Genomic DNA, 26,705 nt, shown 5'->3' with positions numbered 1-26,705 from the left:
ATGTTTGTTTTTTTTTTTTAAGCATATAGGTGCAATGTCATACATATAGTGTGAGATTATTAAAGAGAGGGAATCAAACTTAAGACGGAGAAAATAGAAGTTTCTCAGGTCAGATTGTTTTTATATGATTCCTATTTTCCCCCATGATTTGTTTTTCTGGACTCTCGGTCATTTGGGTGGATGTTATTCACATGGAGAGATGCAGAAAGGTGGAGGACGAGGCCAGTGAGGAGGTCAAGTGCTCCTCTCCTCTCCCTCACTCTCTGCTCTTTATAGATGAACCACACTATAGTGCTCCGCGTGGCACAATGGCTGTCGCAGGGCCTCTTCACCAAATAATGACACCGTGATCAATAGCGACGGTTGGAGAGGGGCGTGCTAGCCAGGCAAATCGTACAGTTTCATTAGCCTCTGAACCAGCTGAGGAGCTCATAAAAGGTTGGGACTGTCGCCTGGAACGGGAGGCTGTTAGCGCCTCGCGGGCGCCCGGCAGCGTCTGCATAATTACAGCTCTTAACGCTGGGAAAATTAGCACCCTGCTCGTGCCAACCAGCACCCTGCCAGATCACGGTGGCACTATCCTGATGTATCCTATGGCCTGTTAATTGTGGGGTAATAGATACGTCTAAGTCCAGGAGAAGAAAAATATAACATTTTACTCTTTGTTTCATTTCAAGTGTAGCTGTTTTCTGCAGGTGAGCAATTTTTTAACCACAAGTGAAAGTGAAGCTCAAGCTTGAAAAAAGGAAATGGCTCTGCATTTTTGTGAAAAGAATTTGTGGAAAACACGTGACTTCAAACTCTTTTCTCAGAACTAAGACTCAAAAAGACAAAATGACTGTTTGAGATAGATGTTTTTATAAATCCTCACACAAATTGCATTCATTCAGTAACATCAGAAGCAGGTTTTAGACTTGTTGCAACAAACATTATTTCACACTTCAGAAATTCAAGTAAACACTATAGAAACCTGTTTATTTCCTAATGACAGACACATTAGGATTTTGCTGCTTCTGCAGAGCCATAACACACATGTATGTGTCCACTTTATTTAAGGCTTCCTGTCTTTTTTATTGTGCATCAAGCCAGCCCACTGTACAGTATATTACCACAGATAAACATGAGCTAGCATTAGCATTCAGGTTACAACAGCAGAAACAGCTTAGGTGTTGTTTCGACTAAATTAACTTATTATTTCAGCTTAATTGCTGCTGATGCAGCTTTTTTTTTTTTTTTTTAACCTGAGCACAAAGGTGCACACGCTCGCTGATCGTTATGATGTTTTACTGATGGTTCAGTATGCATGACTTTTTCAAACCACCGAACACTGCCATGGGAAATCTTCACCTTTACTGCGGCAAGAGAGAACTGTAACGCCTGTGACACTGAACAGGTTTTCACATCTTCAGTCACGCTACCTGGTTTGTCAAGAAACAAGAAGTCTGAATACACAGAGAAAATCACTTTGCTGCACCAGTTATAAGAGGGAGGTGGAAGCGTATGTAAAAATGGAGGCTCTGCCACTGTTGGACCTAACTCCAGTGGGAGTTGCAGCTCCTCAGTTTGGATGTTGGGGTGTCTTGTGCCCTGAGGGGGGCTTGGTGGGTGGCACAACTGAGACACTGCTCCCGCTCATTACTGGGCATTAATGGCTGTTTAGCCTGCAGCACTGTTGAGAAGTGCAGAGGGGCCAGAGCACCAAGATAGATACACAGCACACACACACACACACACACACACATATACATATTAATACAGTGGATATTATGTGAACATGTACACACAAGAACACAAGTTAAACATGCATGTGCGCAACCTGCCAGGCTGCCAGGGTTCACACATTTATCTCTGCAGCGGCGTGTTGCTGTGCGCGTGGCCTCCTGCACACCGGCTTTTTCTGTCAGCCTGATCAAAGCAGACACGGTGCAGAGCAGAGGTCTCAGAGGTGAAATTAAAGTCTTGCTGCTTCCACAGCGTGGAGGGGGGAAAAGTGATTACCGTTAAATTAAAAGGTATGACCATAAAAGCGCGCCACGACCGAACCCTCGCAATTCATCAAAATGATCCCACGGCGCGTCTTTTGCTTATCAAATTGTAAAATATTGTCCATGACACCGGCGTAACAGGGGCGTAATTAATGCACTAAATCAATTCCGGATCATTCTGTGCAGAGTGGCCCTGCTGGGATGCCGTCATTATCACAAATTATGGCGGCAGATGCACGGGGCCAAGAGGAATGGATAAAGTTCTAGCGGTGTCTCCCTCTCCTCTACAACCAATCCAGTTCATTTCCCACTTGCTCTGGCGCACTGAGTGTCAAACAGTGTGGCATTTCTCTTTACTCACACCCAGAACTCATCTTATTACCAGGTGCAAATAGTTTTATTAAGGAACGCTGTTTTGAATTTGATGCCCTGAAATTATCCCTCGACCGTCACTGACGTGGGTTTTAATGACAACACCCAGGTCTTCATCTTCAAAGACATAAATCTAGGAGATGGATACGTGAATATTTAGATTTCCTCTTCTTTCTTTTATATCACGGTGAATGCTAAGAGGCTTGGCACACAACAGTGTTATCACTTTATAGAGGTTGTTTACTCCCACATAGCTGAAAGCCTTCCCTCATTGAGTGCTGTCAGAGTGCAGCTGTGGAAGTTCACCATCTCTGTAAGCTTTATTTTGTGATTTCTTTGCATCAGATATGGGTGCGCTTTTTGTTTTCCCCCAAACCTCTCTCATAATCTCATATGAAATAAAGAAATATTTTTGATTGAATACAACAGAAATATTGATTTTAAAGGTCCCATATTGTATGAAGGCAGATGTCCATGTGTTTGATTATAGATCAGGTCTAGGTTCTATATTAATACTGTGAAAGTATCAAAGCTCTCAGTCCACAGAGAAATGCACACAGCCTGTATTCAGAAACTGAAGCCTTAAAGCCTTAAAACCAGCTGTCAGGACTTCAGAAACTTTGTGATGTCACAACAAAGCAGTCACCGCTCTCAGCCATAGGCTGTTTTACTAATTTTATTCTGGCTAAATGTGATATACTCTCAGTTAGTCTCAATTTGATGTACCTTCGTCTAGTTGTCAGGATAGTTTTTACAGACCGTCTGCCTCATGAGTTGGGGCCACAGACATTGTTGTTTTGTCATCTTGCACCATCTAGAAAGTTGGGAAATACTAACAGAGTACTAACAGTGGCCTCATACTGTGGGAAGAGTGGAGCTGGGCCAAGAAATAACCTGTCACTGCAAAACACACAAATAAATAATGGAGTTTTTCTTGTCCTAGTCTTGTCTCCCACAACTTCCCATGAACTTTCTGCAATCCTCAGATCTTAGCTGCTCACATATGAATAGTTACTTGATGAAAACAGTCCACGAGACTGTATCCAGCAGAGCTGGTGTAGCCGTGCTGGGATCATGTGCCTTCTTGAAGGCAGCACGTCATTGCTGCAGGATACGTTATGTATGCATGTTGCACTTTTATGACCTCATGACGATTTCTGCAGTCGCGTAATCCACACAGTGTATCCAACAGAAGTTAAATTCTTTAAGTTTCAGTGTTAGTTCAAGTGGCGTGTTTACGTATGAGCTCCAAGTCCCACGTTATGTGCGTTCAAAGCATTCTGCATCTTTGATCGCTTCACAGTGGCACACGTTATTATACCGAGGGTGATGATAGTGAATAGCTAATTCATACTTCTACTCCACACATCTGAGGGCAAATGTTGCTGTAGTCACTGGTTCCTTTGCAGAATAACATTTTAAATAATTGCACACAAGTCCATATATTATACATCTTTCAAAGATCCTGGCCAGTGTGTCAAAGAAATTCTTCTTCTTCATTTTCTAGTACTGGTGTTTGGATAAGTGTGCATCGAGCGTGGGTTATGTTTGCAGGTTGTTGGTATTTTTGTGCCTTCATACCAGGTGATGATCGAACGCGCGCTTAAGAGCTAAATGGGACAGACCCAGCGTGCTATCAGTGTAGCTGCTGGGATCTAAAGTCTCTCCCAGTGCAGCATCTTATAAGAGACGCCTTTAGCTTTGACACCCACCCCCTGCCATTTAGAGCACCCACCCTTTCAGGTATTAAAAAAGGCGTCTTAGCCACGGATTAATTTATGGGTGTGTGTGAATTGTTTCTCCCAATGCCTCTTTAATATCTTCCTCTGGCAGCTGGCTTTTGGGAAAGTACGCCCTGCATCATGCTGCCCCTGCCACGCCGAGTGGAAGAACCAGATTGCGTTCCTCAGTGACATTTACATTGTGTATGTGCAAGCGTGAGCTATGTGTCTGCGCGCGTATGATACGTGTACATTATGTGGCTCGTGATGTCTTTATGTGCCTGTCTCAGTGTTTTAGTGAGTTTGTATGAGTCTATTTGTGTTGGGGCCCTTCATTCCCAGCCCGTATGTCGTGAGTACTCATGAGCTACAACTGGTGCAAACTGCCATATCACAGATTTTGGGTTTGAAAAATAGAGCGCTATCACTATCACAGCTTGTACATGGACAATGCCTCAGTTACTGTGTCAGTGGTTGTCACTTTTGGACAGTAAATATCAAACATGTTGTTGAAAACGTGTTTTATTTCACAGATTACCGCAGTGAACGTCTTCAAATCAGTGTCTGGGGGTAGTTCAGTTGGATTGTACTTGTCATTCTTTATTTTCAGCTCAGCAAAACAATGTAACAAAAGCAAAACAGAAAAAAAAGCAAAAAAACAAAAAAAAAACAACAAAAAAAAAAAACAGCTTCTATCACCACCCACAGTGAGTCATAGAGCGAAACATCAACCGAGTTGGTTGGAGTGTGAATTTCTTTGTTTATTCCATCACATTACTTTCTCTTTCTGCTGCTCTTACACTGTCCTGAATTGACTTTAATTCCATTAGAGCTCCTGTCATATCCATCCTGTTTATTATTACCTAGTATATTGTACATAGTCTTAAAATATGTATGCAGATAGCAAACACTCTTCTCCTATATCCCTCAACTTACGCCTCTGGAGTTATCTCCATACTGGCTGAAAACGTATTGCATGCATTTCCATCCTGCTCAGGAATCCTCTCTGCTGCTGGGTGTTCACTGATGGCTGGAACCCACCCAGACACAGTCTGAAAAGTCTTGCCTGTTTGTTTCAGGAGAACTCGCATCACAAAGTTGAATATTTTTATTATTATACAGGTGATATTGCAGTTTAGTGTAGTTTTATTTTTTGCAGGGCAGGTTTTGCCCTTTTGCTCCGTGGGTGCTCCAGAGTTTCCCTTTAAGTAAAAATGTCTCCAAGTGAAAATGGAGTAGAGGAAGCTTCAGTGTATATGGCCTTGTAAACAGTGCGTGAGAGCAGAGCTGCAGTTTGTAGTCTGGTAGTGCAACGCTGTACAAAACATGACGACAGAACAACCTCACAATGATGAGTTCTGCATTTCCAAACACAGTGGCGCAGTGATTCCATTGGCCGCGTTCGCACACACAGAGACAGCCGAAGTTGAACAAAGGTGAACTCTGACCCGCGACTCTGCAGGAGTAGGCAACAAAACAGGAAACACATCCTTAAGTCTGTCCGTTGTGCAGACTCCGGTAGAGGGGCGATCCGGTGTTTTAAGGACGTGAAGTGTAACACAAACTTTACATGACTTTCTCATTGGATTCTGGCAGCGGTCACTCGTCAGCTGATGCTGCTTTCCGTTCAGTTCAGTCTGTTCATGCTGGTGTAAACTCTCAGATGTCCAAACACACGAGTGATGTCACCATTCATCAGAGTGTGTGTGTGATTTGAGCCTATATGCTATATGTATGAATGAAGCCTCAGGCTGCTGCAGTGATGAGGTTTACCCTCCTACAGAGAGAGGAAATGGCTTTTTGCAATTGCTGATTGGATAAGATAACATACTATATGCACATGCTGGGAAGCAGTAGCCACCTGAATGTACACACACACGCACACACACACATGTACAGTGCAGTACTATGCAGGATTTATCTTTGAAATTCTGATGATGCCAAGTGTTATGGCTATAGGAATTTTCTAAAGGTGTTATTTCATTCAGCCAGGTAGAAGTGTAGGCCTCAGTGTGCCTACATGCTGTTGTGATATATTAAATTGAGCAGTCTTGTGTTGTAACTGGCATTAGTCATGTGTAGTTTATCTCAGATTCTATTATGTAGCCAAATTGATGTGTATTGCCAACCCACACCCTGTAACAACACATGCATGTCGGCAGATGCACCTGTGGCATGCACACACGTGTCCAACGAACACGACGTGCATGCGCACAGATATTACACACACACACGCACCTTGTGTTGCCACAAATCAGGACATCCATCTCCGATTAGGGCAATTTGATTCCAGAGTAATGAAGTATTTTAGCGCTGAAACGTGACGCTGATGATGCCACTGCCATCATTTTCCACTAAGGCAACATGGCTCACAAATACCCTCCCCAACTAATACACTCACACACACACACACACACACACTTACACACACTTACACTCAGTTTATAAAGAGACAAGACAGATCAGATCTGACATTGTTGTAATCAGTCCCACAGCTGCCTGCTTACCTGGCCTGAATATATTTCTAGTTTTTAAACTCTACACTTTCAGTGAGAAGAGAGAAGAAAAAGTGTTGAATGTTTAAGACCTCTTGCGTGCTAATTATATTTTCTTCATCTGCTGTGAATTATTGTTTCACGTTCTACCTCAGAGCAGTTTATTTAGACACCTTTGCACTCTTCTGTGCTCACGGTAATAGATGTTTAACGTGTACAGATTTTACATGACATGAGAGGAAGTCAAGTGGGTTAGAGATTATTGTGGGAGTAAAGTAGCATTACACCATTGATCACCTATGACAGCATGAATAATTTTGTTTGTGAGTAAGAGAATAGTAGCATATGGGTGTTGTTAATTGGAAAGATTAGGTTGAGGGTCCTAAGAAGATTTGACTGTTTAGTAACCAAAAAGCTGATGGCCAGAGCTACAAAAATAAATCCAACATTGTAATAGTCATTACCTCTATCATTTATGTTGTTTCTGTACATCCACCACCCTCCACACTGGGAATTCGTGTGTTTTTTGTCTTCTTTCCCATTGACATAAATTGATTATCCAAGCAAATTCTTGTATTGTCTCCCTGTGGCTGCATCCTACCTCTGCACCAGGCCCAATCATCAATCACTTGGAAGGGCCATTAAGCACCTCTTCTTCCTCAGAGGGGTAAACTGACATTGGACCTCGGAGGCCACCGAGCTCCCCCTTTTCCTTTCCTCTCGCCGGACTTATCGGGCCCCTCCCATTGGGGATCCTGCCAGCTCTCAAAATCCCTGTCCTAAGCTGGGATGACCATGAATAATGAGGGACTTAACTATTAGATACAGGAGCTGAGGTGCTAGAGGAGAAAACATGCTTCTCACTTTTTCCCCTCCATAGCCACTGTCAAGCGAGCAGAAGCCAGCCTGTGGCTGACGTGCACTAGCTTTGTCACATAACTACATTATGTAGGGTCCCCATAGGCTACAGCATAATGCGATACGCTGTGCGACTGTTGCCGAGTTCGCTACAACAGCTTCTCCTCATGAGTTATGTATTAGTGTTTTCACTCTGGCTCAAGGATCAGATACTGTACTGCACTGTCACTCTTTTAGTTTTGCCTGCTAATGCGCTGCAAACTTTCCCCCTTTGGTAATTTTAATTTCCGAGGCAGAGTCCTTTACTGTAAATGCGTCTTGACAACGCGAACGCCTCACGGACGCCACTCATGAAACGGGCTTATATGAGATTGTCGGGCTGTCTGAGACAATAAATATCAGCGCCGAAAGCCAGTAGCACAGCTGCTGCTGGAGGCACACCCCTGGATATCAACACACACACACACACACACACACACACACACACACACACACACACACACACACACACACACACACACACATACACTCACACACACCCATACCACTGTCATCCCAAAGTCATTGTCAACACTAGCTGGCAGTGTTAAAACTGAAACATGTCTGTGTTTGTATCTGACTCTCAAAACTCGCCTTCCAGTTTATCCAGTGGTACCTTGAATAATTGTGATCCAACATGGTTAAAGTTAAAATTTTTTAATTACTTAAGGAAATTGCACTCAGGAGGATAGTTTCCCACCTCTTGCACCAGTTCTCTCTATCAATTTCTTCTCTGCTCACTCATTGTTTAAATTAAGAAAATTAGGAATGCAATACTTAAAGATGAGTGAGCTCCGGACCTGTTTAAAAAAGAATAGAAAAACCCTTTTTCTTATTTCTGCTCGGTCTCGTCTTAACTTTGACTTCCTGGTATTTGATCACAATTACACTAGACCTATAGCTTGATTCAGGCCCCTGTGTGAGAGTAGATACTCCTCCGCTGAAAGCTCCTCCAATTAAAGTCTTTTGATTGAGCTGAGCAAGAAATTGACTTTCCCTTTTCCCCCTAATGTGCTGGTGGAGAAGCTAAAATACCTGAAAGGGAGTGGATTTCAAGCCGCTCTGTGCCACTGACATGAAAAGTGGTGTGTGGGTTGAAAACGCTCGCCCCATCCACGTTTGATGTGGTTCCCATTTGAAGTGAGAAAAAGCCCCACCCACCCCTCCACCTGCATGCTTTTCACCCTGTTGATTCATCTCGCAGGAGTACCTCAGGGTACTATCAACAAAACTTGAGATGTTCCTAACAAGTTCTTTAAAAAGCAAAATCTCCCAAACTCTGCACAAATACCTGTGCTGAATGACTCAGTCCTTTTCACTGTGACATTTCATGAGGCTGGATTTTCATTTATTTCAAAGTCAATGGCCCTCCTCTCAAAGGCCTTGATTTTTTCTTTTTTCTTTTTTTATACAGGATTTCTCAAAATCTTGAATGTCACACCCGAGTGCTCTCAGCATACTTAGCAGCCAAGCAGTCGCAGGAGGTGAAGGAGTGCATACTTCTCTTACAGAGCTCATTGAAGCGAATTGGTAAACAGGTCCCCGCCCGCCCATTGACTTTGCCGCCGCGTGGAGGAGTCAGATTGTGCCGATGCTCCGCGAGGATCAAACTGTTGAGAGCCGGCAGTCTTGCCGCTGACATGCGTCACTGCACTCTCCTTGACTCACTGGCAGAGTGCTCTATATGTATGGAAATGAGCCATAATAACCATAATATGTGTCCCTTCTCTTGTATTTTATAATGGTGTCATTATACTTTTTTTCCCCTGCATGATGCCTCTCTCCCTCTTCTTCCCCTCCTTTTCCACTTTGGTGTGCCTTCCCCTCTACATCTATCCCTCCTCTCCTCCTGTGCTTGCTCCTTCGCTGAATCCCTCCTCCTCCTCCTCCTATCACTCCTTCCCATGCCATCTACCTCATTTACACTCTCACTCATCCAGATGACAGGAACAGGTGCACTATTAATTATGCTTTAAAATATATCTCCTCTGTGCTCTGCTTCCTTTCCCGTATCATTGTGCAGAGTGCTTTCTGCAAACGCTTCAGTCCACAGCATCTCCGAACCCTAAACTTCTCTCTTCTTCTTCTTTCTCCGTTGTTCCTCATTCTTCTCCTTTGACTTCTTCTGTGGTTCCATTTGTCACTCAACAGGTGTATTCTTGCTGCCTCACGTTTGCCTTTGTGTGAAAACTGAGAGCTACTACTTTTAGGTCTGTTATGTTGAGATTACAACTTAATTGTCTCATTATCTCGAGATGTCAAACTGCTTTCACGTGATTGTGTTTGACTATCTCATTATCTCAAGACACAAAATTCCGATTTTGTGGTGCTCATGTTTCCAACCCTGAGATAACGGTTGAATTACATTGTTATCTCAAGGTATCAAACATTGTTTTCTCATGAGCAGGACTTAAATATCTCATTATTTTGAGATAACAAAGCTGTGGTTTCTCGGAGATCCAGCTGCTTCACCCCACTGATGTTGCTTAGGAGTCTATCCAAATCCGCTTAGCCTGATGAAAGCAACACTGTGAGAGGGAGAGACCCGAGTAGATTACACTTTTAAAAATAAATAAGAGAGAGCCCATAACCCCATGATGAAAACAAACTTACTTGGATAAAGTACTCAGTAAGTACAAATGGGAAAATAATTCCAGGTGTTGACAGTGAGACATACAGTATATATGGGTGACGAATTAAGTCAGTGTAAGGTTCTGGGCCAACACCAGCCTCTTTCACATTGATTTTCCAAATCATTTATTCTTTTCTTTTGTTGTTATATCTTCACATTTTAGGATAATAGGCTTGAAAAACATGCAGTATGTGGAAAGTGACTGAGTACATTTACTCAGGTGCTGTACTGAAGTATATTTGGAGGTATTTGTTCTTTACTTAGTATTTCCATTTATATACACCTCTTCATGCTTCACTACATTTGAGAAGGAAATACTCGACTTTGTGCTCCACCACATTTGTTTGACAGATAGTGTGACAGTGACTCTTCACATACGTAATGAGGCAGTTTTAAAGGTTAAACAGTGTCTAGTTGGGGCCCCTTCTGGTGTTTTAGATGTCGATAAGTTCCACTAAAGAGATTTCACCTCTTAGATGGTTTCATTTAAATAACTCTTCAAAGCCAAAAACACAAAACCTGCCGCCCAAAGAAAACAAATCTGTGCAGCAGAACCCGTCTCAGAACCCCTCGGATTTACTTAGTGACCATTTGAAGGGTCGTATGCGAGGAACCACTGGGTTAAACTATCCAACAGTGCAGTATAAAAAGTTAGAATTAGCTACATGGCATCAAAATGCTACTTACACACTGATGTATCAGTATTAACACTATAATAATGTCATATATAATAATATATCAGGCGCATGGGCTATTTTTCTACGGGAGTATTTTTACTCTTGATACTTAGGTGAAATTTGAAATGCAGGACTTGTACTGGAGTATTTTGACATTGCTGTAGTATTATGCTAGACTCTAGGTGTAGTGGTGAGTAAGCCAGCTATCAGAGATAAAGTGTTGACCTTGATCCTTTTGGGTGTTGACCAGTAAAACACATGGGAGATGAAAAAAGGGCTGAAATTATCTTATAAAAGGTGAAAAATTTCAACAGCACTGCACGTGTGAGCAGGTGGAGAGTACAGAACAATGATCTTTTTAATTCAAACCTCTCTTAAATTCTCTGATGCAGCATTTCTCTCTAAATCTGGGTGAAGCCCAAAGGCGATTCTTGGGAAGACTGAAACTGGAGAAATTTGTATGCAAATCTATTGGCTGTGTTGGCAAGGTTTCCTGAGTATCCGCAAAGTAAGTTGGATGAATAAATGATTGTAGACATGCAGGCTATTACCCTAAAAACATCTTGCATTTTGGTAGATTAGCTTACATAAGTGTCTGTTAAGTCATATTTGAGTTAAAGCTGGAGGTTCCTGAACGCTGGTGAGCCAATAGTCACTCTATTTTTTCGTCTTTACTCCAGCTTTATATTCACTTCTTATGCTTCTGCTTTTCCCTTTACCAACTGTTGCTGAATGATGACACTGAACAGCCGACTGTGCGCACTGTCAAAGCAGCTCTCAATTCATTAACTGATAAAATTTACTTTGCAGAACAATTGTTGGTTTATTTCAGCGCAGCTCGAATCGAAATAGCGCCTCCAAATTAAAGTGACTATATAGTGCCAATGCGAGGTGAATAGCTGTGTCTCAATACTGTGAGACACTGAAAACATTTCCACATATCTGGAGGGGTTACAGGTGCCTGAGCACAGCAGCTCTGCCTCACATCAAGATGTGTCGGTTTCCAAGACAGCGAGGGCGCCTTCTATCATGATGATGCTGTGTGGAGTAAATAAAACACTTTTGGCTCCCCTGCCTGGTCCTTAATACAATGTATCCTGGAGATACAAAGAGCAATTTACCAACATGTGAAATTCACAATTTGCCCAGAAGTAAACCGTGAGAAGAGAGGAAGCAAGCCTATCGGGACTGCATGGGATTCTGTTTGACTGAGTGCTCCACACTAGGCCACTAATTGCTTACGATTGATGGAGAAAAGCGCTAGAGGAAACTTTAAACTTGCAATGCATTGTGGGTAGTTGACCTGTGTCTACTATGTCTTGTCTCTGCCTCTTGGCGTTTTTTTTTTTTTTTCTCCTGCGTTCACATATCAGAGTATATATGAGGCCTGTATGTGTGTTAAGATTGTGGCAACATCCTGCACAAACCCTCTGTGGCTCTCACAACACAACAGCCCTCGGATGCATCAGAGTGGAGCTGGAATCAAAAGATTCTGCAGAAATAGCTGAAATAATAACCTGGACTTGTGCCAGCCTGTGTAAAGATTTTAGCTCTTTTTAAATCCACTTTAAACACTTTTTCTAAGGGTTATTTCAAGCGAGGATTGAGGGGATAGGGTGTGAGCAACCGAGGGTTCATGAACCTTGTTGGTACAAATTAGCCCTCCCACTCACCTTGTTAAGTGTGTTATGTTTGGAGAAAAAACACCAGTTTATCTGCCAACCGTCCACCTTGTGAAGTCTGAGCACATCGCCCACGAGGCAGCGGTGGACAGCTTCTCCAAGTTGCGTCCCTCAGCTTCTGTGTTCGTGTTTCTGAAACAGAGCACGGTTGATGCGGCAGGAGGGGAAATGCAGGTGCTTGTGTTTACTTCCCTCCGGACCTCCCTCCTCCTTGTCTCCCTGCTTCCTCTCTCCTCCAGCACAGAGGGATGCAGATAAATATTGATCTAGAAAGCTCTCAGAAAAAAAGCTATTTACAGCAATGGAAAGAAATTAAATATTGTCAAAGGGAAGGAAATTTACTGAGAAAGGGCAGAGTAATCCTTTAATTTAATTAATTAAATTACAACAAAAAAAAATCCTTTCTAAGTCTGTTTTTTTTTTCTTTCTTCTGGACGCTCTCCCTTTTTGCTCTCCCTGGCTCCCGCTGGAAGGCTTTCCTGTGGTTGCTAGGCAACAGGGAAACAGTTTTTCTTTGGTTTTGCCAGCGGGTCCCGGAGGCTGGCAGGGAGAAGGGGGCACAGTGGAAGCACTGTGGAGCCTGCCAGCAGCCGAGTGCGTGCCCACAGCTGGGTCGGGTTGCGGAGCGGCCTCCCCCGTTCCCAGTCACAGCGCCGCTGGTAGGCACATGGGGGTCACGGCGGATTTAATGATAGCAAGGTGAGCTCGTGAGGCACCCCGGCCCCCCAGCAGTAAAAAAACAGGGTCACACTAGGGTCAGGAATGATGAAACGGCATGACTCCAACCGCGGGGGTCGGATCAACAAGCCCCCTGCAGAAGAAAGCCTCTTCTCTACACTTTGTTTTTTAGAGGCTGAGTCATAAGTTGCATAGAGTTGCATTAAGTTGCACAAGTTGCTACTCTTGAATAAATATTAAAAAAAAAAAAAAAAAAAATTCACAGAACATATTTGACAGAAATTGATTTCACCAAGGGTTTTTTGACAGGCAGTGGAGTGCTTCACAATAGAAATTCTTTTTGCAATAAGTATGCTAATCAAAGCCTCCGCTGAAATGGATTCTACTGCTCTTTTATTATGTTGTTCTTTCTCCCTTCAGGTGATTGACACATTGTAATCTTGCTAATAAGCACCTCCACTGTCTGTTTCCTTCCTATTGTGTTAGTGTTACAATAGGCCAACTTGGCAGGTGCGCAGTGTTTTCTGAGCGCTCAGTATAGAAGCTAATCTGAGTTACTTGCTATTATCCTGAAATGCAGACACTGCACATGAGGTGTCCTACCTGTCAGTCTCCACTAGTGTCCCCCAGGGGTCAGGAGCCAATCAAACCTCGCATTACTCATTTCCTCCCTTCGTCCCAACCAATCACAAGCATCATTACTGACCTGTCTCTGGTCATTAGGATGTCTCTGTAGCTGCCTGTTGCTTTGGGAACCTTATCCGTCAGGGTAAGGGATGGGGAATTGATAAGATTTTATTGATACCAATGCCATTATCGATTCTGCTCATCGATTCGATCCTTTATCGATTCCCTTATTAATTCCAGTGGATTTTCTGTGTGGAAAAATGTAGGCCTATACAGGTTATCAGTGTCAACAGCGCAAATTTTATTATGAGAACTCTGAACACTGAACAAGATAGATAGTATAGGACTTAAATCATACCAAAAAAAAAAAAAAAAAAGTAAAAGCCAGCTCTATTGTGTTTGCTGGTCTTGAAGATAATGTGAATCTCTGCATGTGTTAGGCCCTGACCCGCTGGTGAAAATAAGCAGCTGTTGACAAAGTGTATATCAAGACCACTGTGGAAAAAAAAAATGGATTAAACTCAAGCAGAACAAAAAGCCACAGGAATAAATTCAGTCTGCCAACTGCTGCAAACGATGCCTCCATTGTACAGCTCAGTGTGGAAGCAGATTGTTTCTCCCACCACTTTTAAATGCAGTCTTCTAATTAGGCTTGTCAGTGGTGGCTGGTAAAATGTGTTAGTGTAACATAAAAGCTGTCATATGTGTGTTTTATGAGTTTCAATGTGTGTGTGTGTGTGTGTGTGTGTGAGTGAGTGAGTGAGTGTGTGTGTGTGTGTGCGTGCATAAGTAAGCTTGTGCTGCTGACACACACACTCAGATGAATATTGCATGGCCACAGAGATTGGAGTTGTAGCAACAAGGGAATAAGCTAAGTATTAGAAGACACACACACACACACACACACACACACACACACACACACACACACACACACACACATACACACACACATGCACATACATTCATCAAGCTAAATTCCAGTATCCTATGATGACATTATGTGATGTTGTGATTGGCTGCCAAGTTGATTAATAGGGTATGTCAGCATTCCTGTGTAGTAGTATTATCTGTTGATATGAGAACACAGTGGTAGGTATCATTGACCATTGACTTTAACCCAAATCAATTGTTTTGTGATGACCCTGTGGATGTGGACACACACACACACACACACACACTTTTTTGAAGGATTAAAATGAAATATTCAAAAAAAAAAAAAAAAATCAAGTGCCAGCCTTGGCCCCATCCTTCAGTCTGACTTTGCAGTTGAATTAATTTGCCTCATTAAGTGCATAACACAGAGGTCATCACTCTGCCATGCTCTTCAGCACACTGGAACTATTTTTTTCCATGTCAAGTGTATCTGACTCGGGCAGTCAGCCAAGGCCTAGCAACTTGATCAAACGTCAAATTTATTTTCTTATTTCATTCTCATGTCTGAGGAATGTTTGAGAGTTTCCATATGTTACCTCCGGCATTTAGAAGAATGCTGTATTTGGATTAGAATATATTGTTTTTAAAGGCGTGATTGGTTATTAGCTCTGTGAATGTCATGCCATATCCGCCAGTGTCATGGCTTTCTCAAACCACAAATAACAGCTGAGAGACTGTAATCAGAGGAGATGTGTAATCAGTCTGCAATTGAGCTGACATTTTAATCATTTTGGTCTGTATGTCCAAAATCTTTTATGAGGTTGACATTTCAAAATGCAAATAACATGTTTCACGCACAGAAAACGAGCAGAATGCATTAAGTGTATTCGATGAGGCTGACGAGGCTAAAAAAAAAAAAAAAAAAAAAAAAAAAATGCACTAAAATAGAAGTTAGAAGAAAAAGTGTGAAATTCAGGGTAATTCGTTGTGTGGTGGTTATGAAAAAAACAGTTTAGTTTGGGGAAAGAATGGGGTTACAGTTCGGGGTTAGGATTCAGGTCAAGAGAGTCTGACTCTGAGAGGATGCAAATTTGATTTCCTGGATTAAAGTCTAATCCCCATCCACCACATCCCTAGCTGCTTCATTTGCCTAAACATCACTGTCTAATGATATGTTTTGTGTTGGAGGAAATGGTCTGCATATTGTATTTCATCTAATTATCTTTCCTTATCTTGTTTTACAACCTGAAACCATCAAATCCCAGCCATTGCAGTGCATATTAAATACACTCCCCTCTGTTTTTTTTTTTTCCCCGTGCAGTCGATCAGAGAGGTGACCGGCTACGTGCTGGTGGCTCTGAACCAGTTTGACTACCTGCCGCTGGAGAACCTGCGGATCGTCCGGGGCACCAAACTGTACGAGGATCGCTACGCCCTGGCCATCTTCCTCAACTACAGGAGGGACGGGTACTACGGCCTGAGACAGCTGGGCCTGCGCAACCTCACGGGTAAGAATGATGACATGAGGGCTGCAATATTTAATGACACGCTGCAGTGTCTCTGGTTCCTGAAGGAAAAACTGAGAATGCAAGACAGATTTTGTGAATCAGGGATAGATGTTTCAGCACCCTGCGAAATACGCTCCCATTTTCTTGCACTACAGTTGCATGTGTTTGACCTGTTTGTACACCCACATATACAGATTTAATAGGGCCTTTTTGATTAAGTCACAAAATTGGAACTCAAGTTTTGAAGCTATGTATCTGCTACTCTGACAAATGCGCTGCTATATAGAAAGACCAAATGTGTGTGAAAAGTCCTATTTCCCCATTAATTACATTTTTGTTTACGCTCTCAAAAATAGGGCTAGAGTCAATTTTTGGAAGTGGTTGTGTGATCAGCTGTTTTTTGTTTTTTTTCTTTATGTGAGAGGTCATAAGCTAAAGTGCACTGCGTTTGCAAAGGGTAGCTTTTGTCTACGTTAAGACCCTCTAGTCACAACCTCAACATCAGTTCATCTTTGCCATTTTTGTTTTACCCCTCGGTGGAGTGACCTTCCAACTCCAGTCAGAATAATAGAAGCAAACACCGTCTTCTGTCACGGGCTTTATCCACTTATCCCACTTCATTGTCTTCCCGCTGAATATCCTCGAGATTTTCTCTAAATAGCGAGGTCCTCATTATGTGTATAAATCATACATGTAATCTCACCCAGACTGAGCGGCAGTGGCAGTCATCCCACTAAAAGGTTAGCTTTTTCCAGCACATCGGGAGTCAGGTGCCGTCTCTGTCTTCTGTCTTGACGGCAGCATTACCATCGCTCCAGGAAAGAAACGCGAGCCGTCATAGGAAAAGCGCTGGCTGAGGGACAACTGTCACATAAGATCTGAGGAGAAGCAGTCTGAGGGTCACTCGGTTTCTTTTACACATTTTTTTTCTGCACTTTTTGATGCCTTACTTTGTAGAGTGACAGAAAAGGTGGTACACAGAGAGAAGCTGCACATATCGGAAGAAGGTCAGGAAGGAAACCAGAGTGTGGAAGAAAAAGATGAAGATGTCCAAGGCTGTATGAGGATATATAAGTCAGCACTTTAGGGCAAGTACATAATGCTTGACCTCTGATGTACAGTCTTCAGTGTTTACCTTGTGGAGTGAAGAAAGAACATGTAGGGAAAGAAATTGTGCCGTGTGTCTTCTTCATATCGCTCAAATTTAAAAACCCAACACCATGACTGAGGAAATGGGACGCCTCTGTGGCATTTGGATGAAAATTTGTTGGATTTCTTTGTGGCACAAGAACAGGAAAAAGATCGCTTTTCTTCCAGCACGAATGGAGCGAAGTCTTTTCGAGCATCTCGCCATCATGTCCAACACGTATGTCCTTCGCGGTACAGCCAAAGAACAAAAGCACATGCGTGAGTAGCTGCCAGTCCTCCTGACAAAGTCTTCACACCGAGGTATAATTAATTTATTAGAATCTAATGATTTAACAATGTAGAAAACGGCTACATGTAGCACCTTGAAGGTTAGTTTCATGGCATGGTACTGCAGAGGAGAGTGCCAGAGCATGAAGCAAGGAAGCTGGGCTCAATCCCACCACAGACGACCATGTGGTATGTGCCTTGAAATGCCAAGAAACCAAGACGGCTCTGCTTGTATCCCCCCTTTGTTGTATTTTGCCCGAGGCTTCTTCTCTGGCATCGATCTGCCCGCTTTACACCGCTCTCCTGTGGGCAATGCAATTTGTCCTGCATCCATCCTACTGCTGGCGATTCTGTGTCACGTTTTTCTACAGTGGAACCAAATTAATTGCAGTGTAAAACACAAGTCGTGTGTTCTCGCAGTCCAGGAACACCCTCCTTTTTGGAAGTTTTTGCGATTGGAGTCCATACAATGGTGAGAAGAAGTGTTGGACAGCAAAAATTCATCCTGGGCTCTTATGCCATTGACTTTGCAGGAGTGTGTTTGTGATTGTGGTGGTGGTGGTGGTGGGGGGGGTCAAACAGTGAAGTAAAGCGCATGGCAGATTTAGTGTAATAAGCAGCATTTTATAGAGTCTGTACATGGCAGTAAAGGCGTTTTAAGAGCATGCTGACACCCGAAGCAGGAGGGTGCCTTCCATTTTGACCACCCTGATGAAGAGAGAGAGGCCTAAGTTGCCCTTTATCTCCAAATGACTCATGGTGCATAACTCATGTTGGTCTTTTGCTCTTTTTCATGACCTTTTCTTCAGTTTTTTTAATCATTCCTCAAAATGGGCTGATGATTTCTATCTTTTTTTTTTTTCTTCAGGATAAACAGAATATGTTTCATGATCAGTGAACTTCATTAGCTTCCAGCAACGAGGCCATGGACCAATGTTTTTTATGCAGTTTTCAAATGAGCAACAAGTCAAGCCAACATGCAGTCTTTTTTTTTTTTTTTAAAAGATCAGGATGTTTACTTTGGATAGCACATAGTAACTGTAGTATCTTCAACTAATCCTTTCAGGGTGCAGGAAGATATACTGTACCTTGCATTATTTATGTCCATAGCGCATAATCTACATCTTCAAATTTCTCTTATTTTCCTAAAACTTTTGCAGACTGTGTTCATCCTCAGAGGCAGAATTTACCCCTGGTTCACCGCTGTGATCCAGCCCCCCAAATCAGTCTATCTGGCTGGCACTCCGCTCATCTCCTCTTTCAGCACATACTCAGGATGGCACCTCGCATCGCTAGCCTTTGGTCCATATCATCTGATCCCAGCGCACCACAATGCTGCAATTAAGCCAGATCCAGCCATGCATATGGATCAGTTCTGTGCCTCTTAATTCCCTTCACTCTTTTGCTTGGGACAAAAAAAGGAAGGAAAAAACAGTACTCTCTCTTTTAAGCTCACAATTAGGCCAGCAGATTAATCTCCCTTCTTAATACTGATTTGGAAGCTACCAGGCCCATATGCTGAGAGTCATCTGTGATGAAATGTCCTTATTTTGCAGCCTATCACCACCTCCGCCATATCTAGAGGGGATATATATATATATATATATATGTGCCTGAGTGAGCATATATTCCTTATTTCTCACTGCACACAATACATTAAACAACAGCTTTATTCCTGCTTTATCCCTCTGTGGATTCAATACACAGTGGGAGTCCACACAGAGCGTGGAATTCAATTTGGCTGCAGCCAGTCTCCCTACAGCTGTGCAGTCTTTACAGTAGCAGGGATATAAAGTAATCTGTGTTAAAGAAACTCCTCTGATACCAAGTTGTTCATCCTTACGCTGCGATTCTCCTGCAGCTTCCTGTAAGCCTGCATAACATATAGCACACATGCACAACACACATATTGATAGCCACATGAACTGCGTGCATACATACAACACGCCTCGCTAGACTCCGCAGTGCTAATTACCCCATGCTGCGCGGCAGTGGAGATAATAACCGCTGTAAGACTCTCAGAGTGAGGAACGAGCATGTGTGGAATGGTTTTCACATCCTCTTTCTTTACTCAACTTTAGCTTTGTTTTTCAGGCTTTTTTTTTTTTTCTTTTGCATTTTTTTTCTAACCCTGTGAAATTACCCATTTGGATGAGAGCCAAATGGCTTAGTGTGCCCCAAAGAGAGCTCTGACTCCAACTTCCCATCTGGCAGCAATGCCCCTCACGCCCGTGTGCAGAAAGCAAATCACCAGTCTCTGCAATCCGCTTTCTTTCCTCCTATAACCTGTCTGCCTTTCTCACCTGTTTTGCTTTCCCTAAGGCTCGCTGGGACTGTAGTGACACTCCCGCCATGGTTTCACAACCTGGCAACAACCCAAACACCCTCTCCTTTTAAAGATAATAATTCACCGCTGCTGTCTCGCTAATTGCAGCATTTTTGGGAGTATTTGAATGCATTTAGGCCAAATTACCAACATCAGTTACTGCTGGGATGAATTGATTAATAGACTTCATTATAATTAACCCCAAGTGCATCTTCATTTTTAGAGCATGTTTCTGATTTACTTGTTCATAAGCATTATGAACAGTTTCTCATTTTCAATCACTCCACTCAGCGAAATCAGCAAAACTAATAAAGATTCTGTTCATATTTAAGGAGATCTGCAAAGTGATGATACAATATGGTTTTATTTAGCAGCATAAGTAGCTAGCATAAGTAAATATTTACTCTTATGAGAATCAGAGATGTAAAAAAAAGTCTCTTTGCTGCTTTATATTCCTCAGCTACTGAAATATTTTCAAACTTTTTCTTCAGTGTTAGTTTCAGAAGTGTCATAAAGGCTGAATTTGATCTATACAGTAAATCCCTTCAGTGGAGAGTATAAAGATCCAGCACATCAAAGATATTATATCCTCTGCTTATTTGAAAAAAAAAAAAAAAAAGGGGGGGGTGCACACCTGAAAGGAGACTCCTGCAGCGCTGCAGCTCAAATGAAGACAGTTGTCTTTTTATGCATCCACGCTTGTCTCTTTTTTTTTTTTTTTTTACATCTTCATCTTCATCTCAGAAACTGGCGCTTAAGAGAGGATGCACTTGTGCACAGTGATGGCTAGGGACTTTGCCAGGCCTTGTTTATGTACAGGTTTGAGAAGAATAACTGATTTCCATCGTGAAAAAAAGAAAAGGGGGGGGGGGAAGGAGCCATGGTAATTGTGTTTGGAATTTGTATAGAGAAAAAAAAAGCTACTTCCAAGGCCTCTTTACTTAACATAAAGCTTGTGGTGTGATCTCCAAAATGTGGTGTAATTACAGAAAGATCAAATAGAGCAAAAGCGGCTAATGCTAATACCCACTCTCACTCTGGACTGTTATGAGGAAGAGGGAGAGTAGAGGAATGGGGCCCATTAATAATGAATCCAGTGTCATCATTAAGGCGCCAAATGATTAAAACATATCTCCCAGCTTCAAACGCTGCTTTGCTACCCCAGAAAATGCTGCAGTCGTGGATCTGCAAAGCAAGAGAGCCCTTCAGTTCAGTCTGCTTGCGAAATAAAGTTTTTCTTTTTTTCTTTCATCTACACCCTGCCCCCCCCCTCCTTTTTTTTTTTTTGGAGTGTTGAAACACCAAAGCACCATCGTTCCTTTTTGAAAACAAAAAAACACAGCCAATGTTATGTAATGTAATGCAACAGGCGTCTCTGATATAGGAACTTTAATGCCAAGCCAGGTTGGAAATCAGCTCTGACTCATCTCAGTTGTGTTCAAATACAGCTCAGCCAGAAGGACCACAATAGCCCGCTGCCTGTTGTTGCTCAGTGTCTCTTCTGAGGAGCAGACAAGATAAAACAGCAAAGCGCATCTCGTTAAAAAAAAAAAAGAAAAAAAAAAAAAAGGTGACATTCATTGACATGCAGGCGCACAATGGGATGCCACGTCTGACTCCACAGTTTATTTTCTCATCTCTTTATTTCCAATTCCCATTTTTTCATGCTCTTGCACCCAGAAGTCATTGTAATGCCATCCCTGTGCTCGGTTTTATCAGTGCTGTGCTGTCAGCACTGCGCCGCCGTCTGTGTTTTCTGTTCAAGTCCTGTGAGAAGGGGACCCTGGGGGCTTCGGGTTTGTCTACATTAGGGTCTCCGGCACGTCTGGGAGGAGGGCAAATGATCTCTAATGGAATGGTAATAGTCCCTCGGGGCGGTGTGTCTGCCGCCCCGTGCACCGTTCTTTGATGTTAGGGTTCGCTGCCACTGGCTGACACTGTGTCTTGTAGGTCAGTATCAGCTGACCCTGGCTACCTACACACCTGACAGAGCCCCCAGTGAGCAATAATTGCCTTTGCCCCTTTATACTGTATAACATCAGCCTCCTCTTGAACCTCCCCCAACCCCTCCACCTCCCAATCCTGCGTTGCATGTTCATGTTGTTAGGGAGCTAACATGGGCTAACTAAGACGTCAGCCGCTGATATCTTAAATAAACCTGAAGTTTTCTAGTTCTAATAATGTGGACAGATTGCATTGATGTGCTAGGATAAGTTCAGTCAGCCAGCAGAGAGTGACTCATCACTCCCTGAAAACATACAAGCTCAGCACAGCAGAGGTCTGGAAGTGACAATAGTATAAAGATAACTCCCTCATAAGCCATATTCAGACTGGAATTATCTCCAGTTTAAAGGTGGAGTGACTTTAACATTAACAACGCTGGTAATGATTTTAATCCTGTCTGGAGCATGTGCTATATGTGGGTACAGGTAATTATGGTCATTACAACCACAATTACCTGCTGTTTTTTGGCAAACCTGCTGCTCCACATTTAATTTCAATCCTGTCTGGAGCCATGTTGTATTTTGAACTTAATGGGACTTAAAAGAAAAAAAAAAAAATGCTTCTGCCCATCTGATAGATGGAAACACAGTAACACCAACATACAGGCCTTTATAGACCCAGAGCCTGCAGCTGGATGTGTTCGGTGGAGGCGGGGGTGAGGTGAAATCTCATGTGAACTGTGGTCGCAGCGGAGCTTTCAGGTGAGCAGCGCATCAACAGCACACCAGAGCATCAAGAGAGCAGAGCACTGCCTGAGTACGACAAATGGATTAATGGATATCTGTTGCAGCAAAGTGAGGTGGCGCACTCGCACTGTCTCCTTGATTTCATCAAGTCATGACCCAAAGCAAATGGAATGCGAGGGTTAGGGTGAGCGTCAGGAGGTTAAAGCAAAGGAAGCAGAAGTATAGCATAAAAATCTTCAGGATAAAAAGAATAAAGCAGACTAATACAACAAGTTACAATAAGAGTGAGGCGTTTAATTTCACAGTTTTGAAGGGCTGGCTGCTGAAATATTTAATATATATGTGGATATACAAAAGCAAAATGGTGAATTAAATGAATGTTTACAATGAGAAAGTTGAAGTCATCTTTCGCATCTTTCTAATCTTTTTGTAAAAACAACAGTAGTCCTTCTGCCTAATCTCACTCAAACTCTCCACCTCTGTTCAGAGTGAAAGCAGTGGGTGGTGAGGCGGCATGAGTCAGCATTTCCACCCAGCAGTCCTTCGAAATCCCACCCAATCAAACCAAACAGCCGTGACTTCATCAAACTTGCTCATTAGAGCTGAATTAATTCTTTTCGGGAGATTAGAATTACTTGTGACCAGACTGTTGAGTTGCCCTTTTAAAAATGATCGGAACTACAAGCTATAAGCACCGGTTTGGCCTAAAAGAGAGCAAATAAATCCAGGGCCGAACCAAGCAGCCCCTGGATTTTACTGTTGTTGAAAAACCTTGATTAAAGTATTATGAACCTCTGTACAGATTGGTAAAATCGGTTAACCACACGGGGTTATACAACCTTTTCATTTGATAATCTGAGAACTGCAGTGTCATTACGCTACAAACAAGGCTGCGTCGACGTCCGGATGATGGGAGCTTTTCATTTGACATTAATTAAATTCAAAGCGTCTGCTTGTTTGTCTTGCCACGAGGCACATGCCACCCTCCTGACATTGCAACACATTTGTGTGCTTTGGGGTGCTGGGTAAAATAAATGGTATAAGCTTTGCGGTGTGTTTGTGTGTGCACAATGTGTGTCTGCATACTCTCCCAGGCGTCTGTAACCTGCTTGACTTTGGCGAGTTTTAATAACATTTTTGGGTCCTTTTTTTTTTTTTTAAAGAGCCCCAGTGCCTCAGTCCAAGCCCCACTTGAGATTGTTGACTTACACTCCAAACTGCAAATCCATTAGCGTGTTGAGCATGCACAGCCAATCATGATGATTATGTCTGAGCAAAGCATCTGTTGAAGAAGTCACATAAGACGAAGGTAGGAGTCAGGAAAGCAGGGCACTGAAGTCGTGCTGGACTGGCTCACATAACCTCACACTAAATATACTGTAGAACCAGATGGAGGCAATTTACTGGTCATAGTTGATTTGCTGGTGTGTGTGTGTGTATGTGTCCGTGTCGGTGTGTCCCAAATTACCAGAGTGGAGGGATGAGTGCTGCAGCTCTGTGCCAGAAAACGACAAATTGCCCATTTAGCCCATTGTAAGTGTCAATTTTAATGCAGAGGGTTAGCTCTGTTGCCGACACTTCTTAAGCATTTTGCTCCATGAAAATATATAATGAGTCCGATTTGAATTACAAAACGCATGTCAGACGAGCAGCTTGTGTTTGTGCGTGTACACTTGTGCACTGCAGGTGTTCAAGTACACACATTTAGGCTCGACAGGAACTCTTTTTTTTTTTTTTTTTTTTTTGTTTCCTGACTCAAGAGCGGACATTTAATAATAACCCACATTTCGAGTTATGACTAAGCTGCTCAGCAGTTTTGCCGTCTTGATGGCTCCCCTATGGTCCGTCCATAGTGCGCTCTAAATTTTAGTTTGATGTTCTTAGCCTGGGCAATTGTGACAAAACACTATTTCCTGCACAATAACAGAGCAGAGAGTGGACTGACTGTCAGGGTAACTCCACTGTGAAACAACCTATCACTGCTGCTGTGGAAAAACAACATGGGACAGCAATTCTGGGGCTGTTTGTACTTCCAGACTGCACCTGGCAATTTATTTGATGAGTGAGTTACTTGACCTCTGGGTCACTGAGAAATATTAAAAGCTCGGTCTAAAACTTCAAAAACGCATGACCGGTAGAAAAGCTTCCGATTTAAATTGATTTTCAAAGCTGCACAATTTCCGAACTCACCAGAATTCGTGCCTATAAACTACATTTCTGAACGCCTACCAACACACACACACGCACATGCACACACATCAGTGTTGATGACCACTGCTGTTCGTTACCTTGATTAGCATTCAGCAGCGCTCTCATCTCTTTGGCTGGCTCTTTTGTTTGCCCGCGCTGATTGGAGGGCCTCTGGTTAATTTAGATGCAGGGAAGCGGTGACAGAAGAGGCCTTATTAGGGCCATGAGCCCATCCCGCCTTAAGTGCAGAGTCTCCAGTTCCATTTTCATTTGCCTCCATTATTGAATTTGCTGGTTTCTCATTCGCCCTGATTGCATTTTGTGTCACCTCTAAAAAATAAAAAATAAAAAAATCGGCCTCCCCCAGAAGTACTGCAACACTCAGACGGGAGATTTACATTATGACAATAAAATAATGAGACAGGCAAAAGTTTAAAGATTGACACTGGAATATTTTTTCATCTTTTTTGTAATTTTGAAGACTTTCTTTTTTTATTAAGTCTGAGCCAAATGTCTGAAAGTTTGCCTAATCATGATTGCTGTGTCGCCGTTATGCCTGTGGGTGTATTCTAGTAAGAGAGAGAGAGAGAGAGAGAGAGAGAGAGGGAACCTTGCAAAAGAGAAAGGGAGTGTTTATGTCCATGTGTGTTTATAAGACAGACAGGTGGAGCAAGAGTGGGTGGTGGAAAAGAGGAAGAGTGATGGCAGGGATTCATTTAGCGACCATTGAAGCTTTAAGTAAAAAAAAAAAAAAAAAAAGTGTCATCTTCGCCTCCACCTTTTGGCTGCTTCTTTCGGTGCCTACACAGCTTCCATAATCTCCTAACATGAAGCATTTTTCATAAGGATTCATTGCAAAACAATATCATTCGAGACTGCAAAATTTAATCAGGGGCTTTAAAACACAATTATGGTTATCGGGGCGGACACGGCAGCAGCACACCGGATCGTGGGAGGAGGGAGGCGGGGCAGGGGGGGGAGATGGAGGGGACCTCCCCCGCACTGTCTGCGCCCTAACGCTCCTCTCCCATTTGTCACCGAGCACAATATCTCTTTGGCTGGCAGAGCTAATAATGGAGAAGTGGGGAAACGGGACTCTGGAGACCCACCTCCGCCTTTCCGTGAAGATCAGATAAGTTCTCCTCGAGTCAGAGGCCCCCGAGTCAGTGTGGATTTGCTTGTAAGGATTGTATCATTTATAAAACACAGCGCAGGCCTTTGACAGCTTTTTAGGTGTGTGAATAATGCAGCTCTTTATAAAATGTGCAACTGCAGGAGCAAAATGTTTCCCCTACCGGAAAGACACGCTCCCCACTTTGCACTCTGAAAAAGTTCATTTCATTTTGGTCACTCGCACCACCAAACCCCTTTTGCTGATGCGTTGCTTTTTTGTGGCTCAAGGCAAACTAGTAGCTTTTTTCTGTCTCTATTATCTTGGCGATCTGCAGCCATTTATCTACCAGCGGCTTGTTTGCAGTCTGGAGACTTAACAGTTATTCATGGGATTTGAGAAGTCGTTTTCACTTAAGCAGCTACTTTCTCAACAGCTTCTGTTTTTTTTTTTTTTCGTCTTTAGAGTAAACATGCTCGGAGGCACTGTACAGTGGAGTGCTTCACAATTACACACAGGCTTTCCTGAGGGACCAACTGCTTGTTTTCCAGTCAAGTCATGTGTTTACCTCAAATTGTGGGCTTTCTTTGTCTTACTGTAAATTGGCTGAGGACAGTGGTCCACAGCTTTATTCTAATTACAGGGGAGTTTGATTCTGGTGCGATATTTCGCATGTGCACACACAACCGTACACACTCGGACCCTGACACACCCGTATACATACCAATTAAACATCCCATTCATGCACACACACACTTATATGTGTGTGTCATCTCTTTGTTCTCTTCCTGCTGCAGTGTAGTTCAGCAGAGATCGTATATT

At 42.8% G+C, this 26,705-nt stretch overlaps 1 protein-coding gene across 1 annotated transcript in view; it reads left to right on the top strand.

Annotated features, from left to right (window-relative positions):
* LOC111233771 (receptor tyrosine-protein kinase erbB-4-like) overlaps positions 1-26,705 on the top strand; it is a 110,391-nt gene that overhangs the window by 10,431 nt on the left and 73,255 nt on the right. The window contains exon 3 of the mRNA XM_022761663.1: positions 15,964-16,150. Within this exon, the coding sequence (XP_022617384.1) occupies positions 15,964-16,150 (187 nt within the window). The remainder of the gene's footprint in view (positions 1-15,963; positions 16,151-26,705) is intronic.

This window comes from Seriola dumerili, unplaced genomic scaffold (assembly GCF_002260705.1).
Source record: "Seriola dumerili isolate Sdu_G_001 unplaced genomic scaffold, Sdu_1.0 BDQW01000019.1, whole genome shotgun sequence".
NCBI classification, from domain to species: Eukaryota; Metazoa; Chordata; class Actinopteri; order Carangiformes; family Carangidae; genus Seriola; species Seriola dumerili.
This window is presented reverse-complemented; position numbering and strand designations above follow the sequence as displayed.